The sequence below is a fragment of the Nomia melanderi genome, chromosome 14, assembly GCF_051020985.1.
Source record: "Nomia melanderi isolate GNS246 chromosome 14, iyNomMela1, whole genome shotgun sequence".
In the NCBI taxonomy this organism is placed as follows: Eukaryota; Metazoa; Arthropoda; class Insecta; order Hymenoptera; family Halictidae; genus Nomia; species Nomia melanderi.
Genome location: NC_135012.1, coordinates 1,088,162 through 1,115,859, shown reverse-complemented (window position 1 = coordinate 1,115,859; position 27,698 = coordinate 1,088,162). Strand labels below are relative to the sequence as shown.

At 42.3% G+C, this 27,698-nt stretch overlaps 1 protein-coding gene across 4 annotated transcripts in view; it reads left to right on the top strand.

Moving 5' to 3' along the window:
• The window catches only part of LOC116429200 (thyrotroph embryonic factor), a 112,335-nt gene that overhangs the window by 10,802 nt on the left and 73,835 nt on the right, over positions 1 to 27,698 (top strand). Inside the window, exons 2-4 of one of the 4 annotated variants that reach the window (XM_076374003.1) lie at positions 400 to 433; positions 1,467 to 1,473; positions 7,454 to 7,460. In XM_076374003.1, the coding sequence (XP_076230118.1) occupies positions 400 to 433; positions 1,467 to 1,473; positions 7,454 to 7,460 (48 nt within the window). Of the gene's footprint in view, positions 1 to 399; positions 434 to 1,466; positions 1,474 to 7,453; positions 7,461 to 17,523; positions 19,323 to 27,698 lie in introns of those variants that run through there. The other 3 variants (XM_076374005.1, XM_076374004.1, XM_076374006.1) reach the window with 3 other exon arrangements.

Sequence of the window (27,698 nt, the reverse complement as noted above, 5' to 3'; positions counted from 1 at the left end):
AGAAGAAATAAGACATTACATAGAATTAACGTGTCGTAAACCTCTCTAGCGAGGAGGGAACGAAAGAAAAGGGAGTAACGGAAATAAAACGAGGAGGAAGGAATAAAGAAGAAGAAGAAGAAGGACACATCTTTCCGCTTCCTCTTTCTTTAATCTCTCATCTGTTCTAGTTGGATGCCTCAGCATCGGCTCGGTTGTTTAACGACGATCGTAGAATTATAATTTCCATCGCGTTTCTCTGTCTCTCATTATTATGCCTGACTATTTTATCTCTCTCTCTCTTTCCCTTTCTCTCTTTCTCTCTATCTCTATCTCTCTCTATCTCTTTCTACCTCTATCTCTATCTCTCATTTTCATTACATGACGTTCACTGCAATATTGTACTTGTGTCGTTTTCAGGTGACCCCATGATAACATCCTCTCTGAAGGGTAAGTGACAAAACGACAGCTCATTCTGTCCTCTTTCTATATATAAATATATACCTACATACACACTGTTTGTGTTCCTTTTTTTTTATCTCGTTGTTTTTCTTTTAATTTTTGTTTCGTCCTCTCTTTTTTTGTTTTTTGGTTTAATCCTCCTCGCCATTTTGGTTCTGCATCTTCGATCCACACGGGCGAGGGATCATCGAGTTTCTCCGGACATTTTCCCCGTACACCTTCTGGGACGAGGACAACGGTGGGACGTGTCTTTCATTTGCATGAGTTTTTTCCTCCTCACTCCCTCCATCTCCCGCCACCATCACTCGGTTTTCCTGTGTATTCACGCTTCACATTCTTTCGTATACGCGTGCCTGCGACACTAGCACCAGCGCGCACCGTAGCAGCGATCAGCTGAGAGAAACGGAGGCGAGCGCGGGAAATTCAATTCGAAAACGGGGAACTCGAGATTCCAATACGAACGGGGGAACTTTGGAAGTTTTCTCGTTGGTTTCTCGAGATGTTCGGTTAATTTGGGGATTCTGGGGTGTCTGGTTAGTGGAACGTCGCGGATTCGAGCACTGTTTGACTCTTAGTCCCTTGTCTTATGATTTATTCTTTAATTGTGACGCAACTGCTTTGTCATTGATAATCGATCGCAAACGAGAACGATTTTAGATTCTATTCCTTTTTTGCTCTGAAGTATCATTGAATAATATTTTATCTACATTCGGGAACGTTGAGTAATGCTATGCTTGTTCGATTCTGTTTAACCCTTTGCTGTCCGAAGGGTTCTTAGTTTTTCAGTTTGAGGTTCACGTCGACGTTAGTTCATTCAATTACAGCGTAATATGACGCTCTATTTATTTATTCAAGAATATTTGGGAATGTTACCTTTGAATGGTACAATTGTGATACTACAAATAAATATAGAAAAAATTGTTAAAACAGATAGAGGTCGCAATAAAATAGAATGTCGAGTCTGACTCGACATAGGACTGCTAAGGGTTAAAGTCTTCGTCACGAGTCGCACGTTTTATTGCAAGGCAAGGGGTTAATGCAGTGTTGTTACATAAAATATAATACAATCTAATGAAAAATATATGAAGCAATATAGTCTTCACTTGCCAATGTTCTTTAAACAAATTGGAAGATTCTTGTTTGAGTAATGGTACCTTGATATTAATAGACGACCTAGTTTCTTGATTGGATGGTTAAAATTATAGTACAGCCTCGTTCGTCAATTCGTTTTCATCTTCTATATTCCATCTCCGAGATTTTTGGCACATTCTGAACACAGAATGCATCGGGAAAATCGAAATATCTGAGTACGTTCCCTACAGAGAAACAATGTTTCCATCGAATGATGTAGCGGTTCGATTGAAATTGAATTTCCCGTCAGAGCGACGGCAACTGCAACAGAAACACGTTACACGTAGGTAGAAGCAGCTTCAGTTCCCATTTAGCGAACGATAGAGGATCGAGCGTAGCGAATTACAGACACGATTACACAGTATTATCGGAGCACGGGTACATCGTAGTGTTCGATTCAACGTAAAGCTAAACAAGGTACATAACCGATCCACGAAAGCATCCTATCATCGAAACTTTCATGGCATCTGTTCGCGATCGAGATACCTTGCTTTCCCTGCAAACTGACTCACCGATTGGTTGTTTTATTGACGGGTGACTAAAATCCATCGAGCCATTGCTGTCTCGAGCAACTTCGATCTCCTCCGGTTCAACTGATTTGCGTGTGAAGGGTTTGTGTGGCTTTGAGAACGGGAATTGTGGGGAATTCTTTGGAACTCCTCGAAACAGTTGAAATATTCAACGAAAATCATCTATCTGTGTGATGAAGGGGAAATTTAATGAAAAGGTGTAGATGATAATTAACGCTGGGTACAATATTGGTTGATTGAAACGAGCTCCTTCGATCTGAAGCATGTGGGTTCAGATTATCGAGGGACTCATTGATTTTTCTTGCCTTCTTTACAGGTGTAATTGTGTAAGTGATGGTATTAGTATTCAGGTAATAGTGAAAGGTAAATTTCAATTTGGTACTCTGATTCTGAGGAGAGCAATGTTTTACAGAAACGAAGGGAAGGAGTAGATTTCTGGTGTTTTTATATAAGAAACATCATTTTTGAAAGATATTGCAGTAATTAGGAAAGGATGTATCAAGGTTTGATGAATATTTATGAAATGTAAGGTTAACGTCAAGAATCGACATAGAAGATCAGTGACAATAGCAATAAGAGGAACGCAGGCATACGTAGAAACAGATAACTCGTAATTAATTAACTCGTAAACCAGGCAACTTTTCATTTCCACACGTCGAAAGAATCGCAATGATTCACGATTAAAAATCACCCGTCCCGTCTGTATCTCTGAACAATGCGGCGCGGATGTTTATGCAAATCTCGATTTTTACAGATAGAATTACGAAACTGGGAACGACTTGGAAATTAATTTCTCATATCGAGTGTCTTATTACCGTGCGGTTATTTACTAGGAATATACAATCTTCGATTTAGGTGACAGGCAACGAATTAAATGAACTTCTTAACTAATCAATTTCGATAGAGTCACTATATAAAACTAAAACAAAATCGAATTAGAAAATTCCAGAAATCTTCGTAAATTTTTCTAAAAGAAACTGTTACTTTGCTGTTGAAAATGTTAAAACTGATTGAATCTTTGAAACAGTGAAAGTTACTTTAATTAAAGAAGCAAGGAGTTATTTAAAACTATTCAAGAAGGAATAATTTTCTGAAAACTCGAACAAAACGATCTTTTATTCTGCACACTGTACAGAAATTATTACATATTCTCGAATCGTTGAAACAGGAAATTACCTTATAAAGAAGAAGTTCTTTCAAACGATCAGAAGTAATAATTTTTTGAGAGCTCCAATAAAACAATTTCTTCTACACTGTACAGAAATGTTGAAAATGCTCGAATCGTTAAAGTAGTGAAAACTACCTTATAAGGAAGAAACGATTGTAGAAGTAACAGTCCCTTCTAATTTTAGAAACGATTAAATAGAAGCAGTTTCCGCGTTTATCGTTATCAAGTAGAATCTGAATCGAGTCGGCTCGAAAAGATTCCCTTTTTCGGACGCCGAGCTCGTTGAAATCGCGCGATCTTGTTTGTTCAGATCCACGGGCGCAGCCAGCTCTCGCTTTCCCGTTTCAGCGAGAGCAAAGTTTCCGCGGAGCGGACGCGGCCGGGATTGGCCGGCGGCCGCCGGACAAAAGGCTGTTTAATATGTGCATTAATTCACGGTGTTTCATCGTCAATAATTTATAAGTCGCGGCGCTATTAATTACACGCCGGGTATGTAGGGATTACACACGTCGCACTGCTCTTTCGAACAAGTGAATCCGCGACGATTGATCGCGCTGCAGTGTTTTCAATGATTTGTAGAAAACTAATGAATTTAAGAGAAGTTTCATATATCAAGAACCTAGAAATAATTTTCGTTCGAACAATTATAAAATATTTCGAAGATGAAGCAATTAAACGTTCAAAGATCAGCTGGTAACGAAAGAGTTCAAGGGTGAATCAAACTGCAATTCAATTGCCTGAAGATACTTAATTACCGATGATCGGACATTTCGAGTACTGGTATGATTATTCTACAAATTACATGAATGTCCACGTGAATCATTCCAAAGATATTTAATTATCTATCGACTATCTCCTGGTTAATACAATTCCACTAATCATGTAAAATTTCATGTAAATCACTTCATCTAATTTCCCAATTGTTCCATCAAATTGCATAAATTCTCATGGAAAATCGAAAACATTTAAGCAGTGACAATGAAATATGATGATGGCTAAATGGATGATCTCGTCGCGTCTGTCAAGAAGGGACTCTCCAATTAACCCTCTGCGGACGAACGTCGACATTCTAGCGAGATTAGTTCATATTTGCAACACTAAGTCGCAAACAACTGATTTAATTACTAAGACAGCTGGAGGTCAGTACGTAGTTTCCCTTTTCCAATTATCTAAGCAATCGATACATAATTTAGCTTTATCTGCCGACGATATTCTATGTTTCAAAGAATCTTCGTTCGCAAAGGGTTAAACACTCCTCCCGACATTCTCTCCGCAGCCTCATTAGGAGCATTGCATTAACCCCTTGCCCTACAACAACGAGTAAGACTCGTGGTGTTTTTCAATGATTCAACAAATATATATATATATATATTAGTTCATTCGAATTCAAAGTAAATGTTATTCCTCTGTAATCAACTATTATACTCGAAAGGAAACATAGGCATAAGATACGCTTAGAATTTTTCTCTGTTTCCAATAAGTTATTAATGACACAGTAGTCGTATCGATCAAACTTGAGAAAGAAATCGTAGGCCAAGGGGTTAAAAAGATTATACTCCAACAAGCTTTTACCATTTGACTCGACGCGTAGAAAATCCGGTGTTACAAGGACTCGACCCTATCCCCGCGTTCAGCGCACGCAACGAAAGGGTATGTAGTTCATCAATCAAGTATCCGCTGATTATCCGCGATCCTCGTGTCTCCCTGTCGCTCTGTGGAGCAAGTCTCGGCCGAACATGCACACGGCCAGCCGTATTCCCGTTCTCGCCGACAACATCGCCGCTCTTACATTTTATCCGGCGAAAGATGTGGCAATGCCGTGTTATGGCCTAGCTCGGCTGACGTTATGGAAGGATAATCCCATGCGGTCGACGCTTGGGTCTCGGATTTCGCGCCGGCGACCATAATCTCGCCGATGCCCGGCTGCGAGGGAAACGAGAGGATACACGGGCCCGTTCTCGCCCGTTAACCCTTTCAAAAAACGTCCGTAGCTTCCAAACGCCGGCTTTTTCCGTTGCATCTCGAAATCTCAACGTGACTTCGATTGTTTCTCCGCAGTGAGGTAACCTGTTAACCCTTTACGGACGAACGTCGACGTTCTGCCGAGAGCAAACTTTCATATTTCGAATACTGAGTCGCGAACGAATGATTTAACCCTTTGCACTCGAAAGTTTTTCACTAGAAATATGCAACATTTTCTGATGGGATACAGACGATGTTCTTTGAAACTAATTAATGAGGAAACATACATGAATTAAGAAGGATAGTTATTTTATTTCAATATTACACGTATTGATGCATTATACAAAGCTTAATATTATATGCAAGACTTTATAATTTTGCTGTATCAAATCAAGTGGTGACTCTCGGTCACCATTTCATTCGATATAAAAGATTACAAAGTGTCATATATAATATTAAGTTTCGTATAATGCATCAATATTTGAAATATCTATATAAAATAGATCTGTTTCTTAACTTACGTATGCTTTCTCATTAGTTCGTTTCAAATAACGTCGTCTACATCTTATAGGAAAGTGCCGAATCGTTTCTAGTGAAAAGCTTTCGAGTGCAAAGGGTTAATAACTCGAACAGCAAGGGATCAGTGCGTAGTTTCCTTTTCTTCTGAGCATACGAGATATAATTTCGCCTGATCTGCTGAAGGTTTTGTGTACTCTGAAGAATCTTCGTCCGCAAAGGGTTAACCCCTCATTATAATATCGCGCGGGACTCGCGATAAAGGTTTCAAATTTCATAAATACAAAGGACATTCGGTTCTTTAAAGCGAAAATTAAATATTCATCTGTCACCGATCGTTAGGCTTTAAAGTAAACGTAGATATAGAGAGAATAAAACTCCTACATTTTCCCGGTGAATTTTCTTAATGATAGAGCAGTCCTAACGAGAGCAGTTACGAGATCACAAAGCAAGTTAATGAAACTTAGATCTAGCACAGAAATAGAATCGGCATCCGATCACTAAACTAAAAACACTCTCAGTGACGAAATCTTCCAAACAAAACTCGAATTCTCCAAGTAATTTGCAACAGTATTCCGTGAATCAAGTTTCAAACGCAACTATACGAGAAACATCATTCGATTTCTATGAATCAATTATCTCTAAACAGCCGGACACGTAAAGATAGATCACTTCTTAATTGATATCCTGCAGAAACGATTAAATCACCGAGAATCAGGAAACTATGCATTAATCTGTCGTTATTCGATTATCTAAATCATTCGTCTCGAACTTATTATTCCGAACGCGAGAGTTTGATCCCGACAGAACGTCGACACTCGTTCGCGAAGGGTTAAACCGGGATTAACAGGCGGGATCGGCGATCGGCGGACCGCCCCGGGCCTAGTCCGCGAGTTTCTTCGTCGCGCGACGATAAAACGAGCCGATGAAACGAGACGAACGGGTACACGCGGCCCTCTCCTCGAGCGTGCGTATCGGCGCTGTGTTATTATCATTATTATTATCGCCGGGGCGTAATTATATGTCCGCGTTAACGAGCCGCCACGCTCGTAATGATGGAAAACCGTTTAAATAACAGGCCGGCCGCGGCTGGTGGGGGGTAATGAAGCCGCGAGCGCTCGGCTGTCACTCGGCTGAGACGCATTTCCAGTGAAAACCGGTCGTTAGATTCCTGTAATGCATTATATCGGCGAGATCTCGCGCGATGACGCGACCAACCCCCGCGGAATCAATCCCCGCGCAGAGATTTATCGAGTCACCCGTTCAACGGACCCCTCGGAATCACGATGACGCGGATCACGTGACGCGCGCGCGTCTCCGGGAATTTAGTTTCGCGTTGGTTATTAAAAAGTTGAATGATAATGTTCGCTGGGAAAATGGCTGACTCGAGTTTAACCCCTTCGCTACTGGCGGCTATAGGCGGCTGTAAAATGTTATTGACAATAATTGCAGGAGAGCTCGGATCTGATGCAAGCGAATCTTCAGTCGAAGATTACATGTTCCGTTAGTTACGTATTATATAAATGTAATTATTTTAGATTGGTCGAATGCGTGCTCAGGCAAGGTTCTGTTGTTGCAAAGGGTCGATGCGTTGAATGCTGCACGATTTTATTGATGGAAATATGATGTTTCCTTTGATTGAATTGCTGTTACTGCACGTTGGATTTGTTCAAATGTCACGCTTGATGCTTAAGTGTCGTGCGAGAAGGATGGTTTGAATTGTTAGTAAATTCGTGACTTAGGTTTATTCTGGGTGAATGATGATATTGTAAGGATAAGTTTAGAGGCGAGATATCCGAATCTTTTAAGTAGTATTACTAGAATGAAGATTGGCAAAACGTCTAAAACATTCAGAATAGAAAGGATTACCGAATTATTTAAAATATGAGAGATATAAGAATACTTTGCACTCGAGAGATGACTCTCACCACTTGATTTCATACAGTAAAACCATAAAATTTGATATTTAATATTATCTCTCCTATAATACATCATTCTGAGAAATATTCAAATAAAATAGCTTTGTTCCTCAATGTACCCATGCCTTCTCGTCGACTTAGTTTCACAAAATATCGATTTTATCTCACCAGAAAATGTTAAAATAGTGAAAAACTTCCGAGTGCAAAGGGTTAAAAATGTCATTATTCTTTCTTTTGTTAAGTTACGTGAAAACCAGCTTCTCTTCAATATTTTCTTTTCCCTTGTACCAACATGCTCTAAATAAATAAATCGAGTAAATCGAGGGCCAGGCGTAAACAGCTCGGCGCATCTAAATTCGGTTGATTGTTTGTAAACGTCCTCGTAACGTCACAAGCATAGATTCTATTTGACAATGGCGTCGACCTCTCTTATCGAATTATGTTATCAGAAAATAAAGCTGAAGACGCGCGTCCAAGCAGACGCAGGGGAAAAGTAATTCGTGACCGAAAGGGTTAACGACGAGCTGGACCAACGCAGCGAGCGGACGACTCGCATCCATCGGCCGGCAATTACCATTTCTCGCAATCTGTGCCGATTGCATAATCCGGAACGAAAAATACTTTTCAGCGCCGCGGAGAAGGGGGTCGCGCTCGCGATAAGCGGGCCGCAGATTATATAAGAAATTTATTCATCGGCGGGCGTCCTTACTCGCGACAGAACCGTTCAATGTTCCTCGTTTCAATCGGTGTGATTGATTATAATTATAAGTCTCTCGAACGACTCCTCGCGAACGACGCCGACGGTTTCACCTCGAGTGTGTAACGAGCCTGGCGATTACGCGACTCTCATTACAATTGGACGGAGAAAAAAAAGCGATTCGTTGAACAGTGCTGGTTTTTTCCCCTTTTTCCGATGACAGCAATTGTTTTCTTTTTTTCATTGGTTACCGATCACCGTTGTTACGAATACTTTATGAATATTTTTCATTGTTTCTGTTAGCATTCGCGTTTTAATAGTTAAACGTTTAATGATAGTATCAACTGAGTTGCTTAGTCAGGTTAAGTCGATCTTTCGGTATTTTCCTATGTACATTCCGACGGAATAAATATTTTTAGTTGTTGAAGGGTTTAAGTTTCTTCGTTTGTTCTAGGTTAGGTTCTTTTTGTAGATGAATATGTTTTGTAATTTTAGATGAAGCATTCATTTTTAATTGTTTTCTGGACTGAACCGCATTGGATGGGTGACTCGATTGTACCTGTACTTAGATGAAGGTTTCAGTTATTGAATTTAGAATGAAGATCCTAGATATTACTGTAGAATAAATATTGTAGAAGCCTGTTGGTATGTTACAAATTCAGTAGACGAGAGCGTCGTTTTCTTAGTGAATTTTAATGAAATAATACTCGCGGTCTGTTGTATTCGAGTCAAAGTAATTTCTTTTGTTACGAAATTGAACCGGATTCCTAGATCGCTAACGAATGGCCGCTTTTCTTGACCTTTCGAGCAGAAATGAAAAATCATCGGCATCCGTCGCATCGACGCCTATTTCTCGCCGCGATCACGGATTTCTGTCTTCGTTAATTTCCACGGTATCTCAGCCAATTATCCGGCGTACAGACGGGAATTCTTTTCCGCGATTGTTCACGGTTTATCGCGATCGAACCGACCAAGTCCGCCCCGAGCGAGAAGATCACGGTGATAAGAGTTGTCGCCGCGATGGAATTATGAGTGGACGCGGCTCGCGATCATGCGAACTGGATTCTTTCCAATATTAAACAATCTCCCTTTTCTTCGTATATTTCCCTCGTGTCTTCGCCATAATTACGAGACTGCAGATTTTTATGCATTCGTACAATTAAACATATCAAAAATCCAAAGTTCGATGCTTTTCATACTGTTCATTAGGAAGAACAATTTCTCATTATAATTCTGTCTTCCAAATTATTATTATTATTATTAAAATCTGCTGAAGACTATTAGCGATAATTCTCTGAGTGATCATCATTAATTTTCTAAGCGAAGATTATTAAGATTGATAATAATTTGCTCGTTAATTCATTGCAACCAGTATTTCATCGGTAATATAATTCTATATAAAATTAAGCAACGCGTTGAAGTTAAAAAGTATTCGAAATCGAAGAAATTATATTTTATTTAACGATTGAAATTTTCAATTCCGAGAGGAAGAGTTAATTCGCTACGATTTTATTTGAATGTTTGATCGTTGAGCGAAATATTTACGAGTACGTTGATCGATCCACTTCTATATTGAATTCGTACACCGTCGACGAAGAGTACAACTTACCATCGCGACGATGCCGGCACGCTAATTTCACAGCTGATGAGCAGATGTTGTCAGCGCGACGAAACATTTATGTTACGGATCGCAAAACGCTCTGTGTGCTTCACCGACACCTGACAATTAAAGATCGTCACGAGCGGAACGATTTGCTGAACTCGTGCCTGTGTCTTCGGCTGAGTTAGGCAAACTGTAATCTACCTAACACTGTAACTATCGAATATTCAATATAGAGAACAGAAGGTAATCTTGTAGATCTCCAACAAAAACTGTCAATTCGGGCAAACCGTGATCTAGGCAAACTGTAATCTGCCTAACGCTGTAATTATCGAATATTCAACACAGAGAAAAGAAGGCAATCTTGTAGATCTCAAAGAAAAACTTCCAATTCGGGCAAAAAATGATCTACGCAACCTGTAATCTACCTAACGCTGTAACTATCGAATATTCAATATAGAGAACAGAAGGTAATCTTGTAGATCTCAAACAAAAACTGTCAATTCGGGCAAACCGTGATCTAGGCAAATTATAATCTACCTAACGCTGTATCTATAGAATATTCAATATAGAGAACAGATGGCAATCTTGTAGATCTCGAAGAAAAACAATCAATTCAACGAAACAAAAAGCCTGTGCCACATTGATCAACGAAGTTCTTTATAAAATACCATCGAATAAATTCATTCTTCCATGTCCACCGGTCGAGCTGGCTGACGAATGGAACGTGGCTCCAGAAACCGACTGCTTTCACTTTTTATTTTCGCGTGCCCGATTTGAAACCCGTCGAGAATCCCAGCTTCTCTCTCGGCGTCGGCTCCAGAAACGGGGGCGCAGCTTTTTTCACCTTCAGCCTAATTGTCTCTTCTCGCCCGTTTCTTACCCCTTCGCGACACCGTATCGGCGGCCAATTAAACGCGTAACTCCGGCCCGCGATTGTTCGTTAATTAAGTCCGTCGTCGTCGTCGTCGTCGTCGTCGTCGTCGCAAGAAATCACGACAAATTGAGAATATCGCGATGCCAGTTTCTTCCTTCGAAGACCAACAAGAGCGCGGAGGAACGTAGAAACCGGACAAGTCCGCAGCGCTGGATATATATTTAATAATCCGTGGTGTATCGACGTCATTGATCGGTTCGCGACGGAGCCCGGGGAGTTTTTGTTCGTGACGAAAATAACGGAGGAAGCAAGCGATTGATGGTACGAGCAAGTCAAATGACGGACTGTTTTATTTGGAAGGATGTCTGCGGGATAAATTTGAAAATTTTATTTTGGCATGTTGATTCATCCTTTAGCTAGAAGGAAATTCGATTGACAGTGAGGTATTTGGAATATTTAAGTGAAACATTGGGAATACATAGGTAGGTAGATTATTTAGTGGGTAATTGAGATTGAAATTGATTGGAAATTATGTATTTCGAAGGATTTGATTGATCTTTTAATGAGAAATGTATAATTCATATAAAATATTGGTATCATATTACTTTAATAGCACGCGATGGAGTAACAATTGTAATTTAATATTGTATTCGATAATGATATCATGATAGAGGTGATAATTATCATTCCATGTTGTATTATACAATATAATACAATACAGTACAAAACAATGCAATACGATACAGTAAAATAAAATACAATATAATACAGTAATTAGTGCAAAGGCAGTGCAATCGCGTGTCGATTCGCGACAGTAGAATCGATCATTCAGGCCCAAGAGGGGGGACCAAACGTGAAAACGACGACTTTCGGCGGGTCACTTTCTCCTCCTAGTGAAATGTGCCCGGGCGGTTCCCCTACCGCGATTCCGGAATCGGCCCGGTCGGCCCCGATTCTTTCTCACTTTTCGCCGTGGAAGGGCCTTCCTAAAATTTTTCGTTAAGTCGGCCACGAAAAGCGGAACGCCGCCCGTCCGGCGAAACGGGACCGCTTTCTTTCGGCTGAACACCCGTTAGACGAGTTCCACGTCGTTCTCCCGGCAGTATTAGAACAACGAATTAACCCTGTTGCTGTTCTTTCAATCTTTCTCGACCTAATTCACTTTCCATACTGTCAACGCCATTTTCACATTATTTCACCATCTACTTTTTCAACTTTCTCGTTATCTTTCTCTTCACTGACACCTCTGCGTGTTAGAAAACCATAAGAAAACTGTTAGAAATATATTTGCAATCATTAACAAGCTTAAAGTCTAAATTTTCTTAACTGGCTCGTTGAAATTCGACTGAAGAAGCGAGTTAGCTTGTTTTTTAGGCTTTCCCAGCTGTACTGTTGTAATGATAGCAAGTGAATCAGTCCGTTTTCTTCTTGTACACAAGGTCCATCGTAAAATACATTCGTAACACACTGTTATCGAAAATTCTTTGATTAATCACACGACGATCAACGAAACTTTCGTGTCGTCGGTAAACAATCCACAATGTAGCTGTTCAAACTCGTGAAAATCCAAGGCAAACCCACGCGGTCGAGTACAAATGATAAAACTTCGTGCGACGGACACGAAATATTACTATGGTAACGTTCGGTGTGTCTTATTTTCTCCTTAAGACGGTGATTACCGCAAATGATGATAAATTCGGCGCCTCGTTGCGTCAGTCGCATCGCGTTGCGCGCTCGAGCGAGATTTAACGCTGCCTGTCCGGCGTTCGCACGTGTAAACGGGATCTCCTCTGATTCCCCGAGACGAATACGAAACGGCGTTGCTATAATAACAAGCTGTTAAAAGCGAACAAGGCGTTCGCGATTCTTTTCCGTTGCGATTGTGGGAAGAAGAGGAGAGAGAGAACATGGAGATCTCGACGCCTGGCGGAGAGACGCTTTCGTTTCCCGGCTAAAGGTTAAACTGTTGCCGCGGTCTAACGATGGTGCACGAAATGGGAATCGAGACAACCTGTTGATCCTGACTGCTTCCTTTCACTCCCGGGTATCCGCGAGTCCCTGGCCCGCGGAGAAAGAACCGTGGAATCGTTTGTCCGACCCGGTCGCGACCAGATTTTCGATGTTTCGTAATCGGTCGACCGTGGATCCTTGTGCGACGTCGATAGTTTCAAATCGAGAGACTTATTAATGGTGCCATTTATTATGATTTATATCATTCTAATCTTTATTCGGATTTATTAGGAACTTATTGAGTATTGCTATTTATTCATATAATTATCATTTTTATTGTGATATACTGAAAACTTATTAAATATGGCGATTACGATCGCACAAATGAAACCTTTTAGTCGATGCACACATTTAGAATTTCATCCATGGGATACAGAATAGATTTATTCCGAAAAATTCAAAATTTCAGTTGTAAATTCAAAGTTACTTAATGGTTATAAGTGTTATAGTTCTTGAAGAAGGTACATGGTATCGAGCTCAAAATAATGAGATATTAATTAGTGTTATCACGCATTTCTTCGAGTATACTGAATCTCTTTGGAACTCTCTTTTTCAACTTCCGCAACAATCTTCGCAATCAGCTTCCACTTGACGGAATTAAACTTTCTCGAAGTAATAACATTGAACCGTATATGCATTCTTCGGAATATTTACCCTGCCTCATAACGTAAACACAATCCCCAAAAAGAAACCTAGAAGAATCCCATCAGTGTGGTCCAACGAACGCTGCGTAACCTACATTCTCGCCACGACAAAAAGCCCCCGATCCCAAAGAGAAGAACGGAACGAAGAAAAATATACACCGCAGAGAAAAGGGAACAAAAGAGATGATTACGGAGAGGGCGGAGATAATCTGAGCGCGTGCGGAGGAGAACGAGGAAGAAGGCGATGAGCTGGAGGGAAAAAAGAAACGAATTCGAGGAGAGCCTGAGGTACAGCGGTGAAGGAGGAGAAAGGAATAACTTGAAGGAAAAGGATGGATAAAGTGGAGGAGGAAGGAACGAATTGGCGGTAAAATGAGAATAAGTCTGAGGAAGAAGAACGAATTGCAGGTAAAACGAGAATAACTTGAACGAGTAAGAAAAGAAACGAATTAGAGGAGGATAAAAATAAGGTAGATGAGAAAGGGGCGAATTAGAGAAGAATGAAAATAGGAGGAGGGAAACAGAAGAAATTAGAGTAGGATCAAAACAAGTTAACCCTCTATAGGCCCATGTAACTTTGAAGTCACATATCAGTATGTGGCATCTTGTTGATTTATTTCATTTTGCACTCAAAGTGGTGAATAAAATCAAGTAATCAGTTGACTTAAACTTTTATACTCTCAGGAGTGAAAGTTTAACATCATTGTAACTTGAAAGTTATAAAATATATTCGTTTGATGGAATTATTGAAACTATTGAATACATTGTTAATTCGTATTCATATGTGGATATTTATTAATTTTGTACTGCATAGATTTTGTTGTAATCATGAACGTAAATTCGGCCCATAGAGGGTTAAAGAAGAAAGAACGAATCAGAAATGGGAATGGGTTGAAGATGAAAGTAAGGCGGAAAGAAGAAAAAGTCAGAGAAGAATAAATGAACGAGATAAATTGGAGAAGAAAATAAGGTGTAGCAGGAACAAGAAGGACAAATCAGAGGAGGTAATAAGTAAACGAAATAAATCGGAGAACGTTGAAAATAAGATGGAACAAGAAGAACAATAATGAAGAAGGAGGAAGGAGTGCAGCGTGGAAGGATGAGGGCGCAGGAGGAAGAAGAACAGCAACGGCGAAGCTGAAGAAAGGAACGAATCGGAGAAGGACGAGGATAAGTTGTGGGAGGAAGAAGAAGAAGATCGACAATGAAGGAGGAGAAAGGAATTCTTCCGTGACCCGCGCGAGGCTGCCGGGCTGGCAGCGGTTTCCGCGTTCGCACAACGCGGCTACGGGACCGGTTCACCGGTGATTCAGAGCTTTATGCCTTTTCCAGGAGAATTAACGTCGCTGTCTTCCCTCCACCGCCGCCATTTTTCCCTTTCTCCGGCTGCCGACGGAGCGACGAGGAGAAAGGTCGCCCGGGTACCAACGAAAACGAAACGGGAACTCTTCCAGCCTCGAGCCGCTTGTTTTCGAGGCATCCTCGGCTTCGATTGTCTATGCGGATCGGTTAGATCAGTTTCCCGTGGACGACGATGCAGGGGAGCGTCGGGTTAGGCCGTAAAGAACTTCCGGCAACGGCTGCTGGCCAGATTACGCGGCTAATAGTTGAATAATAATCGTTATACGGATACGAATGAGGTAATGATAGAGACTCTGGCTTGAATTATTGATGAGAACGAGATGAGAGCGATGGCGTCGATGTGTAACTGAATTGGGGAGCGTTCGTATAGATTTTGCAGCGAGAAATTCGGGGTAGACACGAGAAATGGGGATGAAGTTTTCGTGGCGTTTGTGTATACTGAGATTTGTACATTATGATGAATTTTATTTAAATTATTCAGTCTATATTTCTATAAGCGTTAGTAAATCAAACGCGCAGATTATTAATAGAAAAATAATAAGAAACTTCTTAATGTATTTCATAAACTTCCAAGTTTTCTCTTTCTAACATTCCAAACCTCCGTCATTTGACAAACATAAGTGTTACCAAATTTGTTCACAGTTCAGTGTTATGATATTATAATTTCATACTTTCCCGTCATAAATATTCAATTTTATCGGCTCCAGTTACTAATTACCTCGAGAAATACTCAATTCATACGTCATAACTCTCAGCGACTGAACTGGAACGCCTAGTTCCTTTCTCCGCTGTCAAATTGTCAGCGATGAAACAATATTCCCCAGCAAATGCCACGTCCGAACAAAATCCAAGTGCAAGGGGTTAAACGCTGATTACTATGATTCCATCGCGTGTATCGAAAGGTAGCACTCGCAGCTGTTAGAATCTTTCTTCGCGGACAACGAAGTGAGTAACTCTCTCCTGGGCGCCCCACTCGTGTAAAACGGTCCTGCCCCCCCCCCCCCCTCGATCGCGCGGCGGTCGCGGCGGCATTTCGCCACTTTCGATTTTACCTGGCGAGCACCGCGGAGCCGCTCCGTTACCGTTAATTTCATGGATCGGTCACGATCGAACCGCGGCACCAGGAAGTGGGTCGATCCGACGTAGAAAACGGGGACACGCTGCGTGTCCTGGGTCCTCTCGATCTCCTGACGTCCCGATTTCTTTCGGTGCTCCTTCTAACCGAGCTTCGATCGTTGACACCAGGTTTAACACTAAAACTACCGGACAGGTCAAAAAGACCTGTTCTTCTTGCGATTATTAAAGAGATAACAGATGTTCCTCTGAGAAATTATTAAAAATCGATTTAGCAAAACGTAAATTGAATAGTAAATTAATTGAAATTTCAGTAGATGGAATCTTAGGATTTCTGTACAGAAATTTCAAAATGTCTAGTTAACTGCTAGTTTTAGTGTTGACATTTATCAGTTTAACCCCTTGCCCTATGATCTCTTTCCCAATTGCGCTCGACAGATATTTTATTGTTCACGACTCATTGGAGAAAGAGGAAAAGTTTGCACTTGTTCTGTGGCAAGATTTACTTAGAAACATTGCAGTTAATGATAGAAAAATGATATTCAGTTCGGACTTGGAAGAATTAAGTGATATTCAAATTTGGTAAATTCTGTTTGAAATCTAGTTTTATCGTAGAGTTTATTCTTTCGATTTTAGAGGAATTGATATTCGTTGTTAAGAAAGTAGTTTTATTATTGAAAATATAACGTATTGCTTATTGTATACTTGAAAGCCAAAATAGACTTTTAAACGGTGTGTCCTTGGAGAAACGAACAGTGAAGCTCGAGGACCGCGTTCAAGGGTTTCACCGTCAGAAACGCGGAAGCCCTTCCGCACCTGTAAAATAAATGCTCGCGGATTGGTCGTCAGCAGAACATCAACTGGAAACCGGGGGATCACTGTGAGCGAAGGAAGATCAATGCAGTCGATGTAACATTAACTAAGAAACGCGACGTCGACTTTACATTGAATATAAAATACACAAATATTCACATCGCATTAACTAGAGTGCAGTCATTAATTTACATTTCTCATGCGGTAACTTCTTCAGCAAGACAATTCCTTTTTATGCAAGAAGACAGTGTTTACATAACCGCAAACTCTCCCCCACAGTGGACGCAGTGTCTTCCTCGGCAAGGAAGCCATCAATAACAAAGCAACTCTTCGTTTCAAATAAGAAAAACGTTACAAAAGGAGCATCGAAAAATCAGAAATTCAATAAGAAATTATTCCTCCACCGAGAATATTGCAAAAAAAGGGTACATCAAGAGGCTAAAACAAAAAGGTACAAAACCTCCAACCCTAAACGTGTATCTAACCCAGTCATCTTCCCCAAAGAAAATCAAACCAAAGCAGAGTTACAATACCAGCAACTTCAACATAAACCAAAAATCCCTCCACCAAAACCTGCCCCAAAGTCATCAAAATACCAAAACACACCCCTAAACTCCGAGAACATCCAAGATTCTCCGCAAGACCCACCCAAAGTAGCCCAAGCATCCTAGAAACTGCTGAAGATCCACAAGCAGGGTGGGAGACTGTTCAACCGTCTATTCCACGGGGGTGTCTATTGGTGGGAGGTGGGGGCGGGTAAAAGCGGATGTTTGGTGAACGAGAGAGAAGCTAGGCGGGGGAAGCGGCCGGCTCTAGAGCAAAGGAGACGTAGCGTTAGACGGTGCATGCGTCCTCGCCGTGTCCCACGAGAGAAACGCTTGCCCTGGTGGGACGAGGAGAGGCTGCAGTAGCGCCGGTAGAGAGGGAAGCGAGCAGAGAGAGAGAATGCTAGTGGAACGGAGCAGTCAGTGTCTTTCCGGACGCCACAGGTTCGAGGCACGCACGCATATATCCCCTCCCCAGGCATCTGGCATCCTTTTATCTCTGTCCAGCGCTCGGCTACCTGTTCATCTCGCTCGTCAACCCCCTCCTTCAACCCCTTGGCGTCAGGCTCCCACCAGCCGCGTCTCCTCTCCCCTCCGAGTTCTCTCCCTTTCCGCCCTTCCTCGTGCTGTCTCTCGCGCACGAGGACGCGAGGAGCCTCCGTTGGTCCCCAGGACACGTTCTCCCGATCGTCTCTCCCTCTTGCTCCGGCCGAACCCCTCCACGGCTGTCCGGAACCGCGAGCCGGGCCGGCCAATCGGAGCGACGCTTCCGGCAACGGTGACGGCCCAATGGGCGAACACCGGCGACGGATAGACGGTGACGGCCGCCGATTTTGACAGTCGACACACGACGACGGTACGTACCGTTGCCAGCCGCCTGCTCTGGTTTGCGTGCGCGCCGCCGCGGCTCTCTTCCTCCTCCTCCTCCGCTGCCGCCGCCGCTGCTGCCGCCTCCTCCGGCACACTCCTGCGCGCCAGGATCCAAGGACATAGCTAGCGGACTCCTCCTGCGTGTTCATTTGACCGCGAATCGTCCGGGGGACCGGGAGCAACGCGGCCGAAGTTCGTTTCCCGCGATCCCGACGGCGGCGTTCGATGCCAGTCGACGTTCCGCTGAGTTCTAGCCAGTGACAGTTCGCGTGGTTCGCCGCGGAGAAGAGGATACGGGATCGGTGGACTGTTAGGGCGGTTCCTTGGGGGTCCGGCACGTGGTCCACGGCTGGAGGATCCGTTCACCGAGGTGGGAGGGTGCTGGGAGATTGTCTGGAAGGTGGCCAGGTACTCTAGAATTAGGGGATAAGGACAGTGATACAGTGTTCCGCGGTGGTCCGCGTTCGAGTTCGCTTCGATCCCTGCGTCTTCGACCGTGATCCTGGCTGGTTGTTCTAGGGACTCGTGGAAAAAGACTATGAGGACGGCTGGCTGGGATTGATATCGGATATACGGTTACGGATGCAGGGACAAATAAACGACGGGGACCGCGAAGCCTCGGTGTACAGTGCTCGTTGCACCCGGGACGCTCGCGTTCTGTGATCCTTGGGTTTCTTCGCTGTCTCGTCTCTCTGTCCCTTCGGTTCCCACTCTTCTCGGTGGTTCTTGTTTCTCGTTCACGGGGGAGAGAGACTGGTAGCGGTGCGCGAGGACTCGTGCGTGTAGAGACTAGTGCGAGCAGGGACGATAGAGCAACGGAAGAGGGTGGCGGAAGGACTTAAATGAAAGAGTGAAAGTTGCTTGATCGATGAGCTGCGCCATGGAGTATCAGCAATTGGCGCCACCGCCGGTACCGGGCGTGCTGCACCAAGCTCACCACCAGCAGCAACAGCACCAGCAACCGGTCCAACCCCCGCAGCCGCACATCGTGGTCGCGCCTGCGCACCAACAGCAACCCCAGCAACCGCCTCCGCCGCCGTTGCCGCCCACGTCCCACGGGCATCAGGTGCACGCGCCGCTTCCGCCTATACACGACGACAGCACCAGCTCGCGCTGGACCCAGTACCAGCATCTCTGGAGGCAGCACCATGTTTACGTGAATGGTAGGATAAATTATCTTGGGCTATCTCCTTTTTTCGCTTCCTATTGGCTGGCAGTCTGTTGGTCCAGCTAGTCGTGGATGAGGGTTTGTCGGATGATTGCAGATGGTTTATAGAGGATTGGGTGATCTAAGCCTTTCGGTAGATTTGGAATGTTGCTATTGGGCTGTTGGGGTGGTTGATGTTTGGTAGTTTCTAGATGAACGTAGGTGGAAATGAAGTCTAGTTATAAGCGATAAGGTGGAGAACTTAACACCAGAACTACCGAGCAGTTAATATGATTGATACGTAGTCACTATAAAAATTGAAACAATTGCAGTTTCTTCGAGCATTTGTTATAGTATTCAGATGAAACTATTTTCAAAATCGTTTCGAATATTCAATGCTCTGAAGATACCAATAACTACAGAATGAAACGGAAACCAGTAATTTTGACTGGTAGTTCTAGTGTTAACGAGATATCCTTGAAATACATTAGAAGTTATGTATGCCACTTCTTCCATCGTAAACTTCGATGCTGAACATCGCCATCGAGGAAATAAACGCTAGGGTCACCGCTGAGTTCTGTCCCTTTAAACTTGGAATATATTTTACTTTCTTCCAAGCTGCAAGAAATCTAAACACGAACGGATCAAAACAAATCCTACGGAACCAGCGAAATCATACTAAATCACCCGTACATCTAAAGGTTATTCGTATTTCCCAAACGGGACATCGAAGTAAAAGAAAATGTGACGGCGAACGTTCGTGGCTCTAAAACAGGGGCACCGTGCCGCTAATTCGAGCAGAAACTGTCGAACAATGGATCATAAATAGAATATGATATTAGAACACAATAGACGCCGCGAATAGAATATTGTAATGCACCGTGTCTCGTAAATAAGGATTCTAAATTTAGCGTCCAATGTAAATCGGACAAAAGGGACAAGATGCAAGCTGAACACGTGACCCGCGCCAGGGTATCGTAGTTTTCTTCCTCCGTTTCGCCTTTGTCGCGGCGATAACGCGGACCACCTGTTAAATTTCACCCTGCTCGAAATTATGACACCGCCGGCTCGTTGGCTTTACGTCACCGCTTATTAAACACGTAACACAACAAGATATGAATATTAAAATACGGTGAACGTCTCTTTCGTGCCACCGGGAGAGCGTTTCATCTCCGGTACTCCTTGAGACTCGTCGTAAATCATGTTCGACCGCCGAGAAATCCTTTGCCGCGAGTTTTTACGAGCGCGGATCTTCGCGCGAAACTGAAAAACAAGGTTGAATGTTGACGAGAAGCGAAAAAGAAGCGTTTATTGCCGCTCACGTCCACGGTGTCGCGGAATTTATTCATTACAACCGATTTTTTAGGGCTTCGATGGGTCTTTGATTGCGATTGTTGCCGGTGAGTTTTGTTCGTTTTCCTGGGATCTGACAGACTTTTTTTTGTAATTAGTGGTGATTGAGGAATATCTGGGGTTAGGAGATTGTTGGGTTTTTGTTGAGTAGAGTGACTAATATTGCAATGAAATGTTGTAGTCGATATTTTGTATACGTTAAATGTGAAGACGAATACTTGTATCGTATGTGTTCAAGTTTCCTAGTTCCTAATTCTTGATCTCTTAAATTTAAGAGAACAGAATTCTCTATAGAAAAACTGAAATTTAAGTTTCGTTTCAAGGAGACAATTAATCGTAGTTTGATGCATAGATATCGCTTATAAAGAAGATACCCAAAATATGCATGGAACTTCATTTTTCCCCAAGATATTTTTAGTCTACCGGAACTATGACCTCAGCCAAAAGATTCTATTTCACTCGAAATTCCCGATATCTGGTTATAAAAATGTAAATCGTGGACCAGCCGTCGTCCATAAATCGTCCCGATTCCGGTTTTCTGGGTGGTATCCTGCGAAATTTGAAGTTTTCGGAGACATCGTCGTAAATAACTCACTTTCCGCGAAATCGTAGACCGATCATAGGAGCGTCGATTTCTCGAGAAGAAAGATTCGAGTAGCGTTTAACACTAGAACTACCAAACGATTGAAAATTACTCATTTCAGTATCCTTATTTCGTTATTATTAAGCAGATAAAGGTGCTTTCGTGAGAAATTTCAAAATAAATTGCTGCGTTCCTGCAAGAACGACAAAGGAAGCTCTTGGAATCCCAAGAAATTTGCTTTCCTAATTTTTCTAATAAATTATAAATAACTCGGTTTTATTGCTCGGTAGTCGTAATGTTAAACAGGGTGACCAGGACAAAACGAGCAAGGAATTTGGTCGACGGGATTTTCCCTGGAAAGCGGACGGACGAGAGAGTGAACCGAGAAAACAGAAACGCCCACCTGTTGCTTACATCAGGTTGCCCACATTTTATCCGCAATTATATCGCTGCGTGATCTAACGATCGACTTAGATCATACGCTCATTGGAGACTTTCTCCGCGATTTCTTCGTTTTACCGCCGTTTCCAGCGTGATGCATTACCGCGACGAAATACCGATTTTTCTTGCGCGCCGCGGGAGAGGTTGCCTCGCCCGATTTTGAACTTAATTCTTAATTAGATTCTCTTAATCAGCGTCCATAAACGCGGTGAAAAACGTCGTGTCCCGGAATCGAGAAAGTTTCGAATCTAGAACCTGCCAGGAGGATAAATAAAAATATTGATTCGTTTCTTTTGAACGCTCCAATTAGTAGTACGTTTAATTACTGTCACTCTCGACTTGCTCCGAACGAAACGAAGAAACTCGAGTTGTTTTTTCAGAGATCCGTGCTCTAACGGAAAAATTACAAGAAATCTTTATTCCGAAATTTACGAGTAGCCTCGGGTGATTAAAAACGTATCATTAATTGCTTCTAACGTTCAATCTAATCATAAAACCATATTTCTCTTTCTAATGCTACTTCCACCGAAGAAATCACTCTCATTAAAAATATATCTTTAATCCGTGCATTTTACGTTTCATTTTATAATATAACAATATCTCTTTTTCTAATACCAATCCCATAGAATTACTAAACTATTGAATACCAACTACTACAATACATGATACAATATTTCAAACACCAATTTCCATTTCTCTCATTTATTTTCATTTATTCCATTCCTCGCATTTACTTTCATTTATTTAATTTATTTAATTTATTTAATTTCTTCCATTTCTATCATTTCTTCGCTAGAAATCTTTCTACTTACAATCGCGAAACCGATACGGCGACTTTGGAAATCTAATTACACGTCGATCCCGACGAACGACATTCCCCTATCGCCCATTTATTTCCACGGCCCAATTGATTAAACGTTTCCGGAGTAACCCGAGGTGAAATTTCACGCAACGATCCCCTTAACGAATATTTCGATTCGTCCCGGTGGCCGTGCTGGATCGTTTACCGGTTTATTTATTTCACGTTGAGTCCGGGCCCGCGTTCCCTGTCGCGGAAAGTTATTTATTGACTGCGCCGATCCAAGTTAACGGGGTTCGAACATGGAGCGTGAATGAATCATGCGTGTCCGCATGCAAACGTGTGAATTCACCTATGCACCTATCCTACTTGCGACGGAATCGACTCAAGGCTATTAACATTTGCATCCTCCCACGTCTTCCACTTCGCCGCATCTCCGTCCCTCGCAGCGGACTTCTTCGTAGCTTGTCTCGCTCCCTTTAGCGCTCGTCCTTTTCATCCGACTAGTTCTTGCACTTTTCTTCAAAAGAGAGCCGGCCGACGGAAAAACACGAGTCCTCTTCGCGGACTACCGAGCCATTAGAGCGTCTTCGCGTGAGGAGAATATCTGGCTTTCATAATGTACAGGAATTATTGGTTTGCTGGCTTCACAAGTGTCTCGCGGTTTTGAATCTAGAGCTTAGAAAGATTGGAATTTTCTTCTGATATTCTCATTTGTCATGTTGTTCGTACCTTCGCAGTGGTTTTGTTTGTCCAGGGTATTCTGTTATCTTTACTTTACGATTTTGCTTGCGATTTTCCACTGTTTCTGTTTGTACCGGTTTCTCTGCTGCTTGTAATCCATGATGTAAAATTGAGTAGATTCATTTGTATCATATTGTACATTTGATAATGTTTGTAATCTTAGTATTTCGTTTCCTCTTGTATATTTGTTCATTTTCATGAGATTGTTCGAAATTATGAATATTCAGTATCGAGATTGTCAAATCAAACTCTAATAGGATTTGATACGCATTTGTTGTGCTCGTAATAAAATTAATAATTAGATTGAATTGAAGGAGGACTAATAGACATTTTCGTGAGATAGTAACTTGTTCTACTATTCACATTTGAAAATAATATTCATTTTCAATCGATTCCTTACATTTTACTAAAAATTGAAACTAGTATCGATACTACAAAACAATACAAGATAATATTTGCCTTTAAGTTAGAAAGATAATATTCATTTCTCATGTAGAAAGATCGAATTGCATCGACAACCGCTAAATTTCAATAGAAACAGCAACTAGGATCGCCGCTATAAAATAACTGAAGAATCAAGCAAAGATCGTCGATCGATCGACGGTTCTCCGTCGTTTAACTCGGCCGTTTAGCGGTCGCGTTCGAGCTCGCGCTCCTCTAAACGCGAAACGACCTCGTGAGCTCGTTGCGGCCGCGTTGCCGGGCGTGCACGTCGAATTGTCGTCGAACACAATGGATCAAAGCGGATCGGGGTCCACAATGCTAGGGATGGGCGGACCATCCCGTCCTGCGCTTTGACGTTGTCACGTCAACAATGACGAATCCGGGGATAGTGTCATTCCCCGAAATACACGCGTCTTCTTTCTTTCTGTTCTTTTTCTCTCTCTCTCTCTCTCTCTCTCTCTCTCTCTCTCTCTCTCTCTCTCTCTTTTTTTTCTAATCGGGAACATCATCCATTACGTAACTGTGTTACCATTCGAAATCGTCGGTCAGATCCGAGAAATTCGGACAATCTCGATGATTCCCGACTGCTAATTCCGCAGGGACGAGTATCGTTTCGAGAACGCAAGTTCGTTTCGCGTTCATTCAATTATCGTTGGTCTCGTTCGTCTCATTCATGCAATTCCGAGTCAGTTTAATTGCCACTGCGACACTCGCGCTTGAAAAATAGTCGGTCCGTGGTTAATAATAGAGTTGATGAACTGTTTCGTCGTGTTTTCGTGTGTTCCCGTTTCACTTTTTCAAACTTCTTTGTAGCAACTCCAAGAGTGCTTTTATTTAGACTGCAATTTATTCACAACTTAGTTTGTATATTCTCAAGTCGGTTTCTTTAACCATTTCTCAGAGAAACATTTATCTTTTTAATAATTGCAAAAAGAAATCATGTTCATTTCACTCATTCGATAGTTTCAGTATGAACTCGTTTGGTGTATAAGTAGATCAAAAGTGTTATAGTAACACATCAGAATTTCCAATCTTAAAATATCTACAATTCCTTCAATTCAAACTACATAATAACTCACTAATTAAACTAATTTCCAAAAACCCACTCTCAAGCTATCGCCACACGTTCCAACGCTGAAAGAAACATCGACGCAGAACTGCAAAAAGGAAAGAATCCTCTTTGAAACGCTGCGAGAAAAGCGTTCAAAGGTTGCTGCTCGACTTCAGCGAACAGAATTGAGTTAACAGAGGTCAAGATACCGATCGGAAAGATGGATTTAGGTCACGGGGGAGGGAGCAAGGGACAGAGAAAGAGAGAGTGACGCCGCGCGGAGGGGGGAACGGGGAAAGTGTTTAAAATCTAATTTCAGCGGCAACAGAAATAAACTGTTCGCGGGAATATTTCCTCGTTCCCGTCATCCCGGACGTCCAGAGTTACATATCGTTCATCTATATTCTCCCGTGACGGACGCCGCTCGATCTTCCTTTTTTTTTTCCGTTTCGCCGCGGTTGACATCGGGAACGAAGAAGCACGGAAGAAGCTCGAATCGTTCGGCCACGCCGGCCAGATATTTTACATGAATCGAGGTCGCAGGTCGGCCTCCATTCTGCGTCACAGACGTGTCAGCATTCCCGATATTAATTTCAAACGACAGCCGCTACCGCCGCGCGGAACGTCTCGCTCGTTGTGTACCTGTGCTCACCTTCGGGACGTGTTTTTCTAACGATCCGCTTGCGTTTCTGTATTGCGCTGAATGAAAGGTAACACGCCGGCGCGCGTTCCGGCGAAAAAAAGTTCGCGCGGAATGCTGTCATATTTATTTCAGCGAGACGAGCCGGGCGTGTGTTCGTTCTTCTCGTTTCGCTGGCGAAAACGATATTAACCCTTTGCCGTACTATTTACTTTCGCCACCAAGCTCATGCAAAATTGTCCATTCTACTTCAAGTGGAAATTTTATTTGAAGATAATACAATGATAATAGCAGAATAGTTTTTTGCTTTGATCCGTGGGTGACGAATAACATCGATTGTTGTTCAATTAGTCTAGAAATCTTCATCACGAGTCTCACTCGTCATTATACTGCAAGGGGTTAACGATCATTGGTAACTTCGACCGGCCGAATTAGTTGAGAACGATTGCGAGGATACTGACGTCGAATTGCAATGATTGCTGGCAAACATGCAAAACCTTTGGCAGATGAGGCTGGATTATATTGAATTGTTTGAATAATACAAAGAGAAGAAAGGAGACGATAATCTCTTGGTGTTTGAGGAATTAAATCATTTGTTTGAGACGTGTTAATGTTTGTGTACTGGAGATGTTCAACCGGCGAATTGATATAATTAATTGTGGAATTAATAATTGGCAATTGAGGATTTGTGAATTTATTTAACAATGAATATGGGAATTAGAGTCGTGGAAGGATTTATGTGAGAAGTTTGGTTCGATTGATGTTTCATTGACTGTTTATTTATGGGGAATTGTTAAGCTATGTTTTTGGGTGTATTACAGTCGTAGGAATGTCTGTTTATAGGCTTTCAGTTGGTAGAAAGAGAAAGGATTCGTCTCCGTGTGTATTTCCAAGAGGGCTGACCAACGCAGACACAATCCACTTAAATTTCTTTGACGTAAAAAGTCGTGTAAGTGGATACCGGAATACTTTCGCGAGCGAACGTGATTTTATTTGTTCCTAGATAGAGGGACGGAGAGTATTGATGGGGTATCTTTAAAGTTCACGTTGTCTGCACGGTGCTGGAACAATCTCCTTAGACCTTCCACTCGTAAAAATTCCGAAGTTTTGAATGACATCGACGTACGACACAAGAGAGTTCTGCTGAACAACCTTTCTAAATAATATATTCCTCCATACTCTCATTGTCTTACCAACGCAGACTCAATCCACTTACATTCCTAAAATTCGAATTAATAACGCTATGAACCATTCACCGCTGCAACATTTAACTCAATCACTTTCCCATTTAAAAAAAAACGAACACTTTCTATCCTTCCAATACACTCTGAATCTCCTTAACACCATACCAGATACTCGTCGAAACTCATATTCAAACAGATTCCTCAACAAAGCAAAAAATAGACACTCAATACTATTCATAACGATTACTATGTCTCCGTTCAGAACACCGTTCGTTTGATACGTTGCCAAAAGCGTTAATACTCATGTAAAAAAGCCATCACTCAGACATGACAGTGAAAGTAACTTCAGCAGTTTCATTCCCAAAACGTCTGCTACCAGTCATTCGATTCAAAGATCAAACGCTTCAGTATCTAGAAACGTATATACATTTCAATCATCAATATTTTAATATAAATCATTAATTTTCTTAACCCATTTCACGATGGTTGCCTCGTCTGACCCAATCTCCTTCGGCCTACATAAAACAACAAAGTCACACCGTTGCCTTCTATCAATCGTAAACAATCTGCGTCGAATATATATTTCAATGATCAATATTTTAATGTAAATTATTAATTTTCTTAACTCATTTCATGATGGTCCTCGTCTGACTGCAGACCCAATCTCCTTCGGCCCACATAAAACAACAAAGTCATACGGTTGCATTCTATCAATCGTAAACAATCTGCATCGAATATATATTTCAATGATCCATATTCCACTGAAAACTTCGAATTGTCTCCACGCGTTGAGTGTTACCTCGTCCGACCACTGCAGACCCAATCTCCTTCAGTCCACATCGAAACAACAAAGTCGCAGGCCGTCGCCTACTTCTATCGTCGATCGTAGTAAACAATTTGCATCGTACGATGAAATCGACCGACCGGAATCGATCGTCGAACGATTTCCCCTCCGCGCGCCGCCTTTCTAGAGCAGTCCGGTTCTCCGCGTGTCGCAGCGCGTTAGCGTTTCCCGAAGACCGTGGCACATTGACCGTCACCCGACCTTCTCGAAGGCCGGGCGCTTTAATCCCCGGCCTAAACGAAGCCGTAAGAAATCACTCTATCTCTCCGAGCCGCCTGCGCCTCCCGTCCACCAACACCAACACCACCA